The following is a 15,303-nucleotide window of genomic DNA, read 5'->3' as shown; positions in this document are numbered from 1 at the left end:
CCTTCCCCCTTCCCGTTTTTACAGAGGAGCAAGGCAGCTGGATGCTCAGAGAGGACACTCACTTGACCCAAGTCACACAGCAGATACAAGCAGAGCAGGCATTCTAGTGCCCAGGACTCTCCCACTCCTCACCCCCACACCCCTTGGTCCCAGAGCAGCCAAAAGGGTAGGGCTAGGCTGCCTGGCTTCTGCTCTGAGTGTCCACTTCCCACTCCATCAATCTGGATCAGGCCACATGGGGAGGAGGGAGCAACCGGTACTGAGTGTCTGATAGGGCCCAGGCTGTGTGCCAGGGGCTGACATCAGAGGCCACGCCCGCTCTCCTCTCCCATAACCCACGATCACACTCACAGCTGTAGTCACGGGGCCCTGAGCCTGCTCCAGACACTTACATATTGACTTAGACCCACCAGCTCAGCTTTCAGCTCATTTTGCAGGGGAAACGGAGGAGGAGGGCAGGGAGGGACACTTGGTCAAGCCAGGAGACAACTCTACCCCAAGAGAAGGCTCTGGAGATGACATCTACCCTGAGGGAGGTGTGGCCTAGGCCTGGGAGAAGGGGCTCCAGGGGTTCACCTCTCCAACTCAGGCTAGGACCCCTCCGCCCCTGGGAAGTTCAGGGGATGGGGCAGAGGTGCCCCAATCCCCCTTCCCCTCAGCAAGAGAACTTTCTTTCTGGATGCTCATAAAGAGGAGAGGATCAGGCAGGGAAGTGGTTTAAAATCCTGGGCTGCCAGCCAGTTTTAAAGGTTGTTTTGCTCGGGCCAGGGTGGGGCAGGAATTCCAGCCGGCGAGGAGCCTGGGAGCAGCCACGTGCAGCCGGCTCACGTGGTTAAAGAGCTGCGTGGGGCTGGGCCCAGCGGGGAGCTGGCCTGAGCCAGGCCGGGTCAAGGCAGCAGCACCAGTGGGGTCTGGGCACCGTCTGAATTGCTCACTGACTAACTTGCAATGACAAATTTAAAAAAATAATGTTTTCTTTTTAAATTGAGGAATAATTAACATTTCATCAAGGACACACATCTGAAGCATAGGGCACAGACCCGAGGAACTACCTACCACACAGCTAAGACTCAGGACATTCCTTGCATCCCAGGAGGCTCCCTCATGCTCCCTCCCAGTTCCTCGCACTCCAGAGGTCACCACTATTCTGACCTCTATCAGGGTACGTTAGTTTTGCCTGTTCTCGAGCTTCATGTACATGAAACCGTACAGTTTGTAGTTTTCTGCATCTGGTTTCTTTCACTCAGCGTCATGATTTTGAGATGCATCCATTTTCCTTCAGCAGGAGTTTATTCTAGTTCACTGCTGTATGTCCATTATATGACCATACTCCTAAATGAATTATTCATTCTACTCCTTTTTCTTCTCGTTTTTAAATTTAAAAAAATTAAGGTATAACATATATGCAATAAAATTCACCCTTCTGAGCGTACAGTTCTGTGAGTTTTGACGAATGCATACAGTTGTGTAACCATTACCATAAGCCAGACATAGACCATTTTCATTCTGCCCTTGATGGATTATTTGGGACTACTTCAAATTGTGCTGGGAACATACCCAGGAGAGAATTGCTAGGTGTGGTGTGTGTGTTCAGCTTTAGGAATTTCCACACTTCTCCACGGTTGATTTACCAACTTACTTTCCCACCAGCAGTGTCTGGAGAGGTGTGTTGCTCCACATTCTTATCAAAATTGGTAAATTTTAATTTCTCTCTCTTAGCTAGAAAATTTGATTGTCATATATAGCAAAGAGCTCTGATAACTGTCAAGTGCTGAGCCTCCACGCCGTGCCGTGGCAGGAGCAGGGGTTCACGCGCCATAGACCCAGCCTGGGTTTGGACTCTCCTACATTGAAATATTAGTCTTAATGTCTTCCTCAAGTCAGATTCTTAAAAGAGTTAAAGTAACTCTTTGGAGTTAATTGGCTTACGTCACTGGCTTGGGTCCCTCCACTGACGACAGCTCACAACCATCTAGAAGATTTATGATTTCTAAGAAGTCTTTCTCCTTGGAATTGAACAGGCCCCCTACTTTCCAGAGGCAACGAAACTGTTGGTGGTGCAGAAAGGATGTTTAGACAAGGAGGTCCACGGCCACGTGGAATCTGGAAAGGATCAGGAGAGGGAAGTTGAGTAATGATGGAGAAGTTGCTGTTGCGCAGCCATGAAAGTCATGCCTTGAGAGGAGGCTGGATGACATGGAGTTATTCACAGTCTATTGTTCCGAGAAGACAGTTGGTTATGGGACAGAAGGCAAGAAGCATTCCCACCCAACCCACCAGGGCATTTGTGTGGGTTCCAGGCAGTGCCGCTAGGGTTGTCTCCGCCCCACCCAGCCTACAGCCCACAGCCCACACTGGCACACACTCCCCTCGGAGTGGGTGGTGACTGCAGCTGCCAGGCTCTGAGTCAGCGGGGCCTGGGGCAGCAGGAGGGGAAGGGGCCTCACGTGGCTGGGCCCGAGCTGCCTCGTGGGGCCTCCTGGCTCTCAGCCCTGCAGGAAGCGTGGCCGTTTGAAAGGACGAATCACACATGGCCTCGTCCTCCTGGGGCCCAGCCAAGACTATTTCCACGGGGCCTGGGGCTCCTTGAGGGAAGCAGGGGAGCCTCTTGGGGTGGAATTGAGAGTACTGGGGAAGGAGGTCATCCAGTTGGGGTGAGAACAGATCTCCCAGGGTTGGGTTGTAGAGAGTAAGCAAGGCTGGGGTTATGGCCTCCCGGAGCTGCGTGGGCACTGAGCCAGCCCCTGGGGTGACCATGAGGGCACAGGGGGACAAAGAAACACACGAGGGGAGGTGAAGGGGCAAGCTGAAATCTATCAACATGTACACCCCCCTCAGCACATGTGCAACATCAGGAAACTTACTTGATCTCATTGCCTCAATTTCCTCATCTGTGAAATGGGGATCGTAAAGCCCCTCCTTCAAAGGGGTGTAGATTGGATCAAATGAGTTGGTGGATGTAAAGCACTCAGGACAGGGCTTGCCCACAGTAGGTGCCAAACAAGAGTCTTCTGTGGCTGTTACTACTGAGGGCCAGCGTGGGGATCACAAGATCAGACAGGTAAAAAGCATAAGCCCAAAAACACTTACTTAAAAGAAAGCAGCCAGCCTGAGGGTTTCCTCCCCTTTCTGAATATGGACAAGCTGCTGGGTGTCCTGTCACAGGAGAAAAGCCCAGTCTGTGTGTAGGAGCCCAGGGCTGACTGCATCAGTAAGGGTAGCAGTCAGCAGGCTGTGGATGGGGGTTTCGTGGAGACAGAGGAGGAGGAAGCTTTCTGGTGGCTTGTGGGAGGCGGCCCATGCAGGGTGATGGCATCTCTAGACGGCCCAGGGAGGTGGAGAGGATGGAAGGACGAGGCTTGCCTGACTTTGGTCCCCTTTATTCTAGAGCAACCATATCTGCTCAATCTCAGCCCACATGGATTCTCAATAAAGCAGAACCCCTCTTCCTGTTAGTTTCCTGCTCTACAATTTGAGAAATGTCTAGACTGCCCTTATCAGGAAGTCATTCAAAAAAACTCACTGCCTGGGGCTGACAGATTCCACCTAACTGCCCTCCCCACATCCAGAAGTGGGTGGTGGCTCAACTGGTCTGGCCTGAGGTCTTGGGGTCTGTAAAGATCATCAATAAGGGTTTCCAGCTGTCAAAAACCAATGCAGCCCTCTCAAGGGAGAGAGCTCCCTGCCCCTGGAGGCATGTAAGAAGGTCCTGGGGTCTGGTCCTGATGTCTGGGAGAAGCAGCAAAGCTTCCCAAGCAAGGCTACCCATCAGTGATTCAGGACCCTGCGGTGGCTTGGGTAGGTGGGGAATGGAAACTGCTTTCCAAATTGAGTCAGTGTCGATCACCACACGTACCCCAGTGGTGGGTACCAAGGGGATCAAGAGGCAAGCACCAGGCTGCCTGTGACTGTGGCGGCGCAGGCCTCACCCTGACATGGGTACAGAACAACGGAGGCTGGGAGCGTGGGGAAGGGGCCCAAACAAAGGGCTGCAGGCAAATCCCCACCTCAGAGGACCACCAAGAAGAGCAGGGCTGGGGAGTGGGGCAATGGGCACCTCGGCCCACAGCCAGAGAAGGGGGAGGGGAAACGACGGGAGGTGTAGCCCTGGGCCCTTCTAGGCAGGTGGACAGGGCCTCAAAGCCAGGCACCTGCTTCCTTCAAGCTCCTCTATTTTTTTGGAGTGCTTTATTTTCCTTTTCTTCCTTCTCTCTTGTTTCTATCACCCAGGGATACTCTATTCATATCCCACAAACTCACATCTGCACCTACTGTGTGCCTGGCTCCGCAGGAATCTCTAGGGTAACCAATAAAAGCCTCGCACACATGAAGACGCACACACAGAGCCCCACCACACTCAGACCGTTCCATTTTGTCTTCGGGGGCGGGGGGGTATCTTGTAACTCCAGGAAGCACCGGGAAGTTAGGCCTGTCCATCCTGCCCCCTGAGCTGCCCCCAGACCAGAAGGCCCCACCTGTTTCCAGTGCTGACGAGGCCTCTCTGACACCTTCTCTCATCCTGTTTCTGCATTAACGGTTGTCAGCAGTCCCTGATTTACTGAGTGCTTGCTCTGTGCCAGGCTCCACCCTGCCCACTTCACAGGCTGCATCCCTTAGGAATGAGTGAGGCTGCATGTAACAGAAACCCCACTCAACGGCTTAACAAAATAATTGTCTGTGCTTCTCACTCGCCAAGAAAGCTGTGCACAGTCTCGTGGGACCCAGGCTCCTTCGTGCCTCACTGTCTTTGCCACATAGCTATTGACCTTGGGGGCATAAGTTGGCTAAGGGCTGCATAAATCGAGCGCACCTGAGTCTCCCCCACTTATCTGCACACCACATCCGTTTGGGTCCCCTACTGCCTCCAGGGTAGTGGCTCAGGCCAGCTTCTCACTGCTGTCTCCCCCATGCACCTCACACGAGGCCAGCCCTCCAGTGGCCTAGGACTTGGAGTGGACTCACTGCCTGAGGAACGGACAGAGGCTGGAATACTGGGTTCCAGATGCCAGGTGGCTCCCAGCAACCAGAGCCCTCTGCCAGCTTTCTGTAATCAGCTGGCAGACATGAGTCCTGGGTGAGAGTGATAGGGACCGGGGACCGTGCACTGAGCCAACATCACCCCCAGCCTTGTGGCTGAGGCCCCACGCTTCTCTGGGCCTGCCCCTCCATGTACAAATACATTGATGTGTTGTACCTGTGGTCAAAACGCCCATACGCCATGGTCAGCCCCTGGGCTACCTCCTCTAGCCTCCCTTCAGTGCCCCCCACCCAGATCCTATGGTCAGAGGGGCCCAGAGTGCAGACCCTTAGAGGCCCCTGGCTCCAGGGTCCCTGGCTGGGCTGCTCCCCCATCCTTCATTTCTTCAGTCACCAAGAAGTGTGTCTGGGTGGGCTCTAGACCTGCCTTGTGGATGGCCTGGGGAGTGAAGCTGGGTACCACAGCCAGAGGGTACCCCATGGGAGAAATCACCACTATATGCAGACCTTCACAACGGGTGCCAAGGGGGCAAAAAATGCTAACGGGCAGTCCGGGTAGGAAGGCTTCCCTTAAGTTTTGGTCTGAGCACATTTGAAAGGCAAAAAAAGGGGAAGAAAGGGCTTCCCGGGCTGAGGACCAGGCAGGCTGGGGGCTCTGAGGCCCAGAACACCAGGACGCAGCTGGGGAGGCTCCAGCGTTCACATGCCAAGAGGTAGACTGTGTACACACGTGTGTGCCTGTGCATGCTCCCAGGGCAGGCAGTGCGGCCCAGACAGGCCTTGTGGGGCCCCAAACACCTCTGCGCCAAGCCTCCAGTGTAGCTTTTACCCGTCGCAGCTCTGGAGGCTTCGCCTGCAGCGCCCTTTTCAAGTTTAAGGTATAAGCCTCCTCAATCGGCCTTTGATGGTGCACCTATACCGCTATACTCCGAGAGGGATGGAGGAGCTTGTTAGAGGCGGGAGTATGAAAGGAAAACCTAGCAGCCTACTAAACCCTATGGGGCTTCACTGGGCCCAACGAAGTGACTGGCCTGCCAAGGACACACAGCTGGTCACAGGGTTGGGACTAGAGTTTGAATCGTTCTACTCTACACCGAGCCCTCGTCTTAACCCACCGCAGAAGCCCACAACCCAGAATCCCCCCGAAAACGCCCCAAATATGCGTATTTCCTCCCGAAGTCATGATTTCCAAGATTACGGTCCAGGAAGCTGCACTTTAACAGGCGCCCCCGCGGTCCCCACGCACACTGGCCAGGTGGAGAACTCGAGCCTGCACCCCAGGCCCCGCAAGCCGCACCAGGTCGGCAGGGGCCGCGGCGACCGCCCCGGCTCCGGCTTCTTCGGTGAGGTCACGCGCCGGGCTGCGGCGCCCCCTCGCGGCCGCTGGCGGCGGTGGCCTGGGGCTCAGTGGGTCCATGGCTTCGAGTGCGAACCCTGTGTACCCGGCCGGGGAATGACCGGTGTGGGCCCCGCCCGGAGCTGGAAGCAGACGGTCTTCGGCCTGACGACGAAAGTCGCCGCTCCCGGTGTGCAGGAGTCGCAGCACCGCCCCAACCCCGACCCGAACCAGCGCTGGGGACGTGAGGGCCCCGCCCGCCGGCGCGCGTCATGCTCGCGCGCGCGCTCGCGGCTAGCGTGCGCAGACGCCCAGGGGTCGCGCAGCCGCCCTCGCTCCCGTGCTGCAGAGTGAAGTGGGTTGTTGCTACAAGTCGGCGGTCCGGGAAGGAAGGGTGAGTGCAACATCCTGAGGACAGCGGCCCCAGACCGCAGGGCGGCACACCGAGTGCGGAGTGCTCTGCGTAGGCCTGGGGGACTGGAGCAAGGAACTACGAACCCCCAAATGCACTGCGCCGCTGAGTTGCGCGAGGCAGTGACGTAAAGGTTCTTGGCCGCTACCATTTCTCCACGGGGGTGCGGGACGTGGTGGCGAAGGCTAGTGGCGCGCTCTTCTTGCGGCTAGAAGGTCACCGGAGTCACCGGAGGTCAGCGGACTCCGGTTCCCAAAGTGCCTTCCCGAATCTTCCTGTTTGACAGTTTAAACGGACAATCTGTTTACCCTTAACTACAGATATCTGCTTCCTGTGTACCGGCTGCCTTTTAACCCCAAGCTGGCCACTGAGCCTGACGGACGCTATTATTGTTATTAATTACTTACTAGTCTTTATTTGAAATAATCTCACACTTACCCCAAACTTCAACCCTTTTCTTATAAAGAACTCCTGTATAGTCTCTGATACTTAAGTTAGTTGCAGATATGATGCCTCTTGACCTCTGTATTTAGAGGTACTTCAGTGTGTATTTTCTACAAACAAGGACATTGTGCTACATTCAAGACCAGGTAACAATGATAAAGACTGTTATCTAACCTGTAGGCCGTATATAAATGCTTCCAGTTGTCCTAATAATGCCCTATTTTTTGGTCGCACGTTGTATCCACCTGCCCTGTCTCTTTAGCCTCCTTCAGTCTGGAGCAGCTCCCCGGCTTCCCTTGATTCTGGTGACTTTGACACTTTGGGAGATTCCTGGCCAGCTGTTTTGTAGAACTGGGTTTGGGGTTGTCTGAGATTTCTTCACCTCTACACTCTTACGGGCAGAGGTGGTGCTGACCAGATGTCGTTATTCAGAGGCTGGGAGTGTGCCTTGGGTGGCCCAGGAGGACCAGTGACCAGCCACACGCTCCCACACCCTGGGAGGCCAGACCCTTTCTGTGGTTGCGCCCGTCTCACGAAGGTCTCTGGCTTCCCTGTAGGACCCTCCCGGAGCCATGGTCCACGCCTTCCTCATCCACACCTTGAGGGCCCCGAAGGCGGAGGAGGGCCTTTGCCGGGTGCTCTACTCCTGCGTCTTTGGTGCTGAGAGTTCACCTGATGACGGGCGGCCACATGGCGCCGAGAGGGACAGACTCCTCCGCAAGGAGCAGATTTTGGCTGTAGCCAGGTAACCACACAGCCCAGCCCAGCCCCTGCCCTTCTTTGAACGCATGCCCAATTGTGATAGGTTTTCTGGGTGGCACAGAGAAACAGGAGGACTAAGAGGCAGAAAGCTTTAGAGTGGCGTTTTCCAAAGTCTTCCACGCTCATTCACAAGTGTTACACGAAAAAGGGTTAAAGAAATAATAATGCTATTTATCATCATCGTTACAATTATAATTAGCATTTATTGAGCCTGTAAGTATGTGCTAAGCATTTATGTTCTGAGTATTTCATGTATATGAACTCATTTCATCCTTGTACCAGTCCTTTGAGGTAAGTACACTTATTCTCCCACCTTACAGGTGAGTAAACTGAGGTAATGAGAGTTTAAGGAACTTAACCTGACCAAGATTACACGTAGAAAGAGCCAGAGCTGGGATTTGACTGTGGGCAGGCAGAGCTGGGTACCAGTTAAACATGCATTGCAGTGCAGAAGTTCTCAGTGCCTTTAAGCTTTAGCAATCTCTAAGAAGGAAAGAGAATGTGGCATGTGGGCACTCTGTGTGCCCAGAGCTTCCTCAAAGCCTTGGATGCACAGAGCACAGTTTGGAAAGACTGTTCCGGACGGGGTGGCTGGCCTTGGACCTTCCCATCCCAGACCCTGATGGAGCCGGCAGGTGCCAGAATCTCCTGGCCCCTCTGTGTTCTGGGTGAGGAGATTAACACTCTGGGGTAGCTCTGTGCCAGCCTCCTGCCATCCGCTTGTTCCTCTGGGCCTACTCCCCTTCTTGTGGCACAGAAAACCAAACAGATACTTTTAAGACTGGCCTGTGCACAGCCCAGATTGAGAGGTGGTCCAGGAGGGATCGTAGAGTGCTGTGAAAAGCCTGGGTGGCCAGTGAGGAGTCCGTCTTTATTTGGAGAGGGTTGCACAATGGATGAGGGTGGAGGGTTGGACAGCCTGGATTGGCCATGGCTTTTACTCCCCTTCTCATCGCTTGCTTTTCTTTATGTTGAGGAGGCCTCCGTGAAGCAGGTGAGTCCGATCTTCTTCCCCTGGTGCCCTTCCCAGCCCGAGGAGCTGTGTTCAAAACCTGCCTTCTTGTGGCCACATGGAATGAAATGGTTCAGGGACTACAGGCTGGAGCCTGAATTCCCATCCAGATTCATACTTCCTGCTCTGTGGCCCTGGGCAGCTCACTTAGTCTCTCTGGGGCTCAGTTTCTACATCTGAGATAGGAGATAATGGCAGCTTCTAGGTCCAGGGCTGGTCATAAGGATGACAGTCAATGACCTACCCGCTCTCCCCAGGCAGGTGGAGTCCATGTGCCGGCTGCAGCAACAGGCGTCTGGCCGGCCCCCCATGGACCTGCAGCCCCAGTCCTCAGATGAACCAGTGCCCCTGCATGAGGCCCCACGTGGGGCCTTCCGCCTGGCAGCAGGGGACCCTTTCCAGGAGCCGCGGACGGTGGTCTGGCTGGGCGTGCTCTCCTTAGGCTTTGCCCTGGTGCTGGACGCCCACGAGAACCTACTGCTGGCTGAGGGCACACTCCGGCTGCTGGCACGCCTCCTCCTCGAGCACCTCCGGCTGCTGGCCCCTGGCACCAACCTCCTGCTGCGGGCTGACCGCATCGAGGGCATCCTCGCCCGCTTCCTGCCCCATGGTCAGCTGCTCTTCCTTAATGACCAGTTTGTCCAGGGTCTGGAGAAGGAATTCAGTGCTGCCTGTCCTCGCTGACTCCTTACTGGGTTGGGACTTCCCAAGAGTACAAGGAGGGGAAGATGGGGATGGGGATGGACAAACACACAGCCAGGTGAGCTCACGATCTGCCTCCTTCCCAGCCTGCTCCCAGCTGTGGTGTATTGCCACACCCAGCACAAGTGGACAGGACAAGCTGACAGAAAGGGGGTCGGGCAGAGGGTGGAGGGGAGAGATCACAGAGCATCCTGTGCCCGGAGCTGTCCTGTGACTTGTTCAGACCAGTGCATTGGGCCAGCCCCCTTGTCCTTGACCCTGCTTGCTCCTATCCCTGCCAGCCAGCCCCAAGCAGATCACCAGCCACTACTCCTGGAGAGTGAGGAGCAGCTGCCTGGAACTCAGCCCACTTTGTTCTTCCAAACCCGCAGTCATCACAGAGCAAAAGGGTTCTCTGAGGCTCCCAGGGTTGGGGAGCTGGCCCCTGCCTTTGCACCCACTTAGGCAAAACAAGGACTTTGTTGGTGAGGGCCTGCTTGGTGTCCAGCCCACCACAGTTCACAGATGTGTCAGTCGTTCAGCAGGGGGATTTTGTATCTCCTTTTGGGTCCAGCCTGTGCCCACCAGGCAGCCTCGAGTAATCATGGGCTTCCCTTGTCTGCAGGGAGAGAAGGTACTCTCAAGGTGGGTGCAAGAGGTCTGGCCTGGGTGATGTCATCTTTCCCATTTTGAATTAAAAGCACCAGCTGTTTGATTTCACCTTCCGTTTCTGTGAGTGTCATTAATGCACATCTGCTTGTGTGACCCTGAGCGGAGGGGTCAAGGATGCCCCTGAGAGCTTCTTGGGAGATCTCCACCTCTTGTCCCCCACATCATCTCTGTCTCCTGTGCCTCCTTTGGATGGTAGCACTTGCGTCTTCTACCAGGATGTGGGGGGTTGATGTGGATCCCTGAGAAGTAGAGCGTAAGACAAGGATTAGATGCAAGTGGTTTGTATGGGAGGTGATCCCAGGAAGCCCTGGAAGGGGAAGCAGCCCATACAGGTGTGTTATCCAGGACAGGTAGGGAGCTCAGCACCTCTGGGAACCAGTGCACAACAGTCACCTCTGAATGACTCACTCAAGGGGTGAAGACCTATGGGTGTTGCTCTGCAGCTCCCTCCACTCAGTGGCTGTGAGTTGTCCCAGGGAGAATTCCCTGGCTCATTCTGCCCCCAGAAAAAGCCCTCAGGCAGTGTGGAGCTGTGCCTGCCTGCACAATGGTCCGACCCTATGGTGGGGCACCAAACTGCTATTAGGAGTCTAATCATCAGCTCCTAGTCCGGGCTTAAAATGATTCAATTGGAAAAAAACCTCAGTGTATATCTATTTTCTTTTTTGAGGAAGATTAGCCCTAAGCTAACATCTGCTGCCAATCCTCCTTTTTTTTCCGCTGAGGAAGACTGGCCCTGAGCTAACATCCATGCCCATCGTCCTCCACTTTATATGTAGGACACCTACCACAGCACGGCTTGCCAAGCGGTGCCATGTCCACACCTGAGATCCGAACCGGTGAACCCCAGGCTGCTGAAGCGGAACATGCAAACTTAACTGCTGTGCCACCGGGCTGCTCCCCCCCCCGACTTTTTTTTTTGAGGAAGATTAGCCCTTAGCTAACATCTGCTGCCAGTCTTCCTCTTTTTGCTGAGGAAGACTGGCCCTGAACTAACATCCGTGCCCATCTTCCTCTGCTTTCTGTGTGGGACGCCTATCACAGCATGGCTTGTCAAGCAGTGTCATGTCCACACCCAGGATCTGAGCTGGTGAACCCTGGGCTGCGAAAGCAGAACGTGCGCACTTAACCGCTGCGCCACCGGGCTGGCCCCTTTTTTCTCTAAAGATTTTATTTTTCCTTTTTCTCCCCAAACCCCCCCGGTAATAGTTGTATATTTTTAGTTGTGGGTCCTTCTAGTCCTGGCATGTGGGATGCCGCCTCAGCATGGCTTGTTGAGCGGTGCCATGTCTGCACCCAGGATCCGAACTGGTGAAACCCTGGGCTCACGAAGTGGAGTGCGTGAACTTAACCACTGGGCCACAGGGCTGGCCCCTATATCTATTTTCATGAGCTGCCTGTTGCCTGTGAGATGTGGCTTTCTCAAGTGGGCTGCACAGCCTCCTCTTAGGTGGTCAGGGTGCAGGTGTCGGCCCCATCTCGTGCTTGCCAAGACCCAGTTGTCCTTTGGCACCGAGGGAGGACCCCCCCCCCCACACACACACACCCACTTAGGAGGCAGCTCCTGTGATCAGGATTTTGCCTTTCCAAGTCTGCAGCCAAGGCCATCAGCATGCCGTGCCTTCCACCACCACCGTCACCAGTGGAACAAGGCCACCTTCTCCATCCTTGGGTGCCACAAATCACCCTCTGACCTTGAAGACCTAGAGTGACCTCAGTCTGTGTATGTGGCAAACCATGCCGCTAGAAATGTCCCACAGGCCCTAGTGGGACACCCCTGTCCTTTACTGTCTGCTCTCCTGGGCTGCCCCTCCCCTTGCTCCAAGCTGGTGGTCCTGGTGGAATGACTGTTCTCACAAGAACAGGCTCCTCTGGCCTTGGTTGAAGGGCCCCAACTTGGCTGGTCTGAAACGTTTCTGCCTGTTTTTCAGACTGAACTTGAGGATGAGGGTGAGACCCCACTCCCCTGGAAGCTATGGGAAGTTCGATTTAGGTGGAGCTGGTAGCCTTGGTTCCCATCAGGTGGAGGAAACTGATGCACAGAGAATGGCAGAGACCGAGACCCTGCCCTGGGGCCGCAGCGCCCCTGGTTTCTGTTGTTCCAGATGCCCAGATAATACCCGGGTTTCCTTAACCCCACGAGCTTACCCAGCGCCCTTCCCGTGCAGTCCCACTTTGCCCTAGTAGCTCTGAGCCTGGTTTCCACTACAATTTCTTATACTTACCTCACATGAGCCTGACACTCTGCTAGGTGCTATGCAGGGTATGAGATGCCCCCAAGGGTCCAGGAGGGACAGAGCTGGGCACAGATGCCTGCAAAGCAGCATTAAGCGTCACTGAATTGATCCAAAGTGCTTTAAACATCCAAAGGATTTCCTCCTATGTTATGTCCTAGGAGTTTTATAGTTTTGTGTTTACATTTAGGTCTATGGTCCACTTTGAGTTAATTTTTGTGAAAGGTATAAGTTCTGTGTCTACAGTGATCTTTCTTCATGTGGATGTCCAGTTGTTCCAGCACCATTTGTTGAAGAGACTGTCTTTGCTCCACTGTGTTGCCTTTGCTCCTTTGTCGAAGATCAGTCGACGACATTTCTGGGGTCTACTTCTGGGCTCTCTGTTCTGTTCCATTGATCTGTTTGTCTGTTCTTTCACCAGTTCTATACTATCTTGATTACTGCAGCTTTATAGCAAGTCTTGAAGTTGGATAGTGTCAGTCCTCCAACTTTGTTCTTTCTCAGTATTGTGTTGGCTGTTCTGGGTCTTTTGCCCCTTCATGTAAACTTTAGAGTCAGTTTGTCAATATCCACAAGATTACTTGCTGGATTTTGATTGGGACTGCATTGAATCTATAGATCAAGTTGGGAAGAAGTGATGTCTTGACAATATTGAGTCTTCCTATCCATGAACATGGAGTATCTCTCTCCATTTATTTGATTCTTCTTTGATTTCTTTCATCAGAATTTTGCAGTTTTCCTCATATAGACTTGTACATATTTTGTTAGATTTATACCTAAATATTTCGTTTTGGCTGGTGTTAATATAAATGGTAATGTATTTTTAATTTCAAATTCTAGTTGTTCCTTGTTGGTATAGAGGAAAGTGACTGGCTTTTGAGTATTAACCTTATATCCTGCAACCTTGCTATGATCGTGTATTAGTTCCAAGAGTTTTTTGCTGTTGATGCTTTCAGATTTTCTACATAGTCATGTCATCTGTGAACAGATAATTTTTATTCTTTCCCAATCTGTATACCTTTTATTTCCTTTTCTTGTCTTAATTACATTAACTAGGACTTCTAGTACAATGTTAAAAAGGACTGGTGAGATGGGACATCCTTGCCTTGTTCCTGATCTTAGTGGGAAAGCTTCTAGTTTCTCCCATTAAGTAGGATGTTTGCTGTGGGGTTTTTGTAGATATTTTTTATCAAGTTGAGGAAGTTCCCTTCTATTCCTCGTTTGCTGAGAGTTTTTATCATGAATCGATGTTGGATTTTGTCAAATGCTTTTTCTGCATCTATTAATATGATCATGTGATTTTTCTTCTTTAGTCTGTTGATGTGATGGATTACATTAATTGATTTTCAAATGTTGAACCAACCTTGCATACCTGGGATAAATCCATTTGGTCATGGTGTATAATTCTTTTTATACATTGTTGGATTCTATTGCTAATATTTTGTTGAGGATTTTTGCATCTAGGCTCATGAGTGGTGTTGGTCTGTAGTCTTCTTTTCTTGTAATGTCTTTGGATTTGGTATTAGCATAATACTGGCTTCATATAATGAGTTAGGAAGTGTTCCCTTCGCTTCTGTCTTCTGAAAGAGACTGTAGAGAATTGGTATATTTTCTTCCTTAAATGTTTGGTAGAATTACCAGTGAATCCATCTGGCCCAGCCTTGACTTTTTAAAATGTTTATTTTTTAAATTAAATTTTATTTGCCAAATAGGTAATATGATTTAGATATCAGAATGATAAAAAAGGTTTCACTGAAAAACTTGCTCCCACCTCCGTCCCTATCCACCCTGTTCCCCCTACTGCCCCTTTCTTGGTTTCTTATATATCTTTTTATCTCTCTTTACACAAATATAAGCAAATATGAGCATATATCTTTTTTTTTTTTTTGCTTGGGAAGATTCGCCCTAAGCTAACATCTGTTGCTAATCTTCCTCCTTTTTCTTCTCCCCCTCTCAAAGCCCCAGTACATAGTTGTGCATAGTTGTAAGTTCTTCTGGTTCTTCTATGTGAGCTGCTGCCACAGCACGGCTACTGACAGACAAGTGGTGTGGTTCTGCACCCAGGAACTGAACCTGGGCTGCCGAAGTGGAGCACATGGAACTTTAACCGCTAGGCCATCAAGGCTGGCTCTGAACATGTATTCTTATTCCACTTGCTGCCTGCACTATTTTCTTACACAAGATGCTGCCTACTACATATAGATCTTCCTCATCTTATGATGGAGTTACATCCCAGTAAACCCATTGTAAGTTTAAAATATTATAAGTCGAAAATGCATTTAATACACCTGACCTACCAAACCTCATAGCTTAGCCCAGTCTGTTTTGGGTATGCTCAGAACACTTACATTAGCCTACAGTTGGGCACAATCATCTAACACAAAGCCTATTTTGTAATTAGGTGTTGACTATCTTGTGTAATTTATTGAATACTGTACTGAAAATGAAAAACAGGGTGGTCGTATGGGTTAACAGCATGGTTGTAAGTGTATGGGTTGTTTACCCTCGAGATCGCATGGCTGACTGGGAGCTACGGCTGCTGCCTCTGTCCAGCATCCTGAGAGAGGATCGTATTGCATATCACTAGACCAGGAAAAGATCAAAATCAAAATTTGAAGTACAGTTCCTATGAATGCTTTCACACCATCGTAAAGTTGAAAAATCATCGTTGAACCATTGTAAGTTGGGGACCGTCTGAATAGGGTTCTGCACTTGCTTGTTTCACTTAACAGTGTATCCTGGAGATCGTTTCATAGCAGGACATAGCATTTTT

At 51.9% G+C, this 15,303-nt stretch overlaps 1 protein-coding gene across 3 annotated transcripts; it reads left to right on the top strand.

Annotated features, from left to right (window-relative positions):
* The first annotated feature begins 6,221 nt into the window (after positions 1 to 6,221).
* On the top strand, positions 6,222 to 10,344 carry AP5S1 (adaptor related protein complex 5 subunit sigma 1). Of its 3 annotated transcripts, none has more exons than XM_014867108.3 (3): positions 6,222 to 6,707; positions 7,727 to 7,914; positions 9,201 to 10,344. In XM_014867108.3, the coding sequence occupies exons 2-3, from the start codon at positions 7,742 to 7,744 to the stop codon at positions 9,625 to 9,627; spliced, it is 600 nt and encodes a 199-aa protein (XP_014722594.1). In that variant the 5' UTR covers positions 6,222 to 6,707; positions 7,727 to 7,741; the 3' UTR covers positions 9,628 to 10,344. The 3 variants fall into 3 exon arrangements, with proteins under 3 accessions (XP_014722594.1, XP_014722596.1, XP_014722595.1); XM_014867110.3 differs by having other exon boundaries at positions 6,648 to 6,959; XM_014867109.3 differs by lacking the exon at positions 6,222 to 6,707 and adding an exon at positions 6,850 to 7,315.
* The last annotated feature ends 4,959 nt before the right edge of the window (positions 10,345 to 15,303 follow it).

Source organism: Equus asinus, chromosome 15 (genome assembly GCF_041296235.1).
Source record: "Equus asinus isolate D_3611 breed Donkey chromosome 15, EquAss-T2T_v2, whole genome shotgun sequence".
Classification (NCBI taxonomy): domain Eukaryota; kingdom Metazoa; phylum Chordata; class Mammalia; order Perissodactyla; family Equidae; genus Equus; species Equus asinus.
This window is presented reverse-complemented; position numbering and strand designations above follow the sequence as displayed.

Coding starts and splice junctions, on each gene's coding strand:
- AP5S1 (XM_014867108.3), top strand. CDS start 7,742: ATGGTCCACGCCTTCCTCATCCACACCTTGAGGGCCCCGAAGGCGGAG. Junction 7,915..9,200: donor CAGATTTTGGCTGTAGCCAG/GTAACCACACAG, acceptor CGCTCTCCCCAG/GCAGGTGGAGTCCATGTGCC.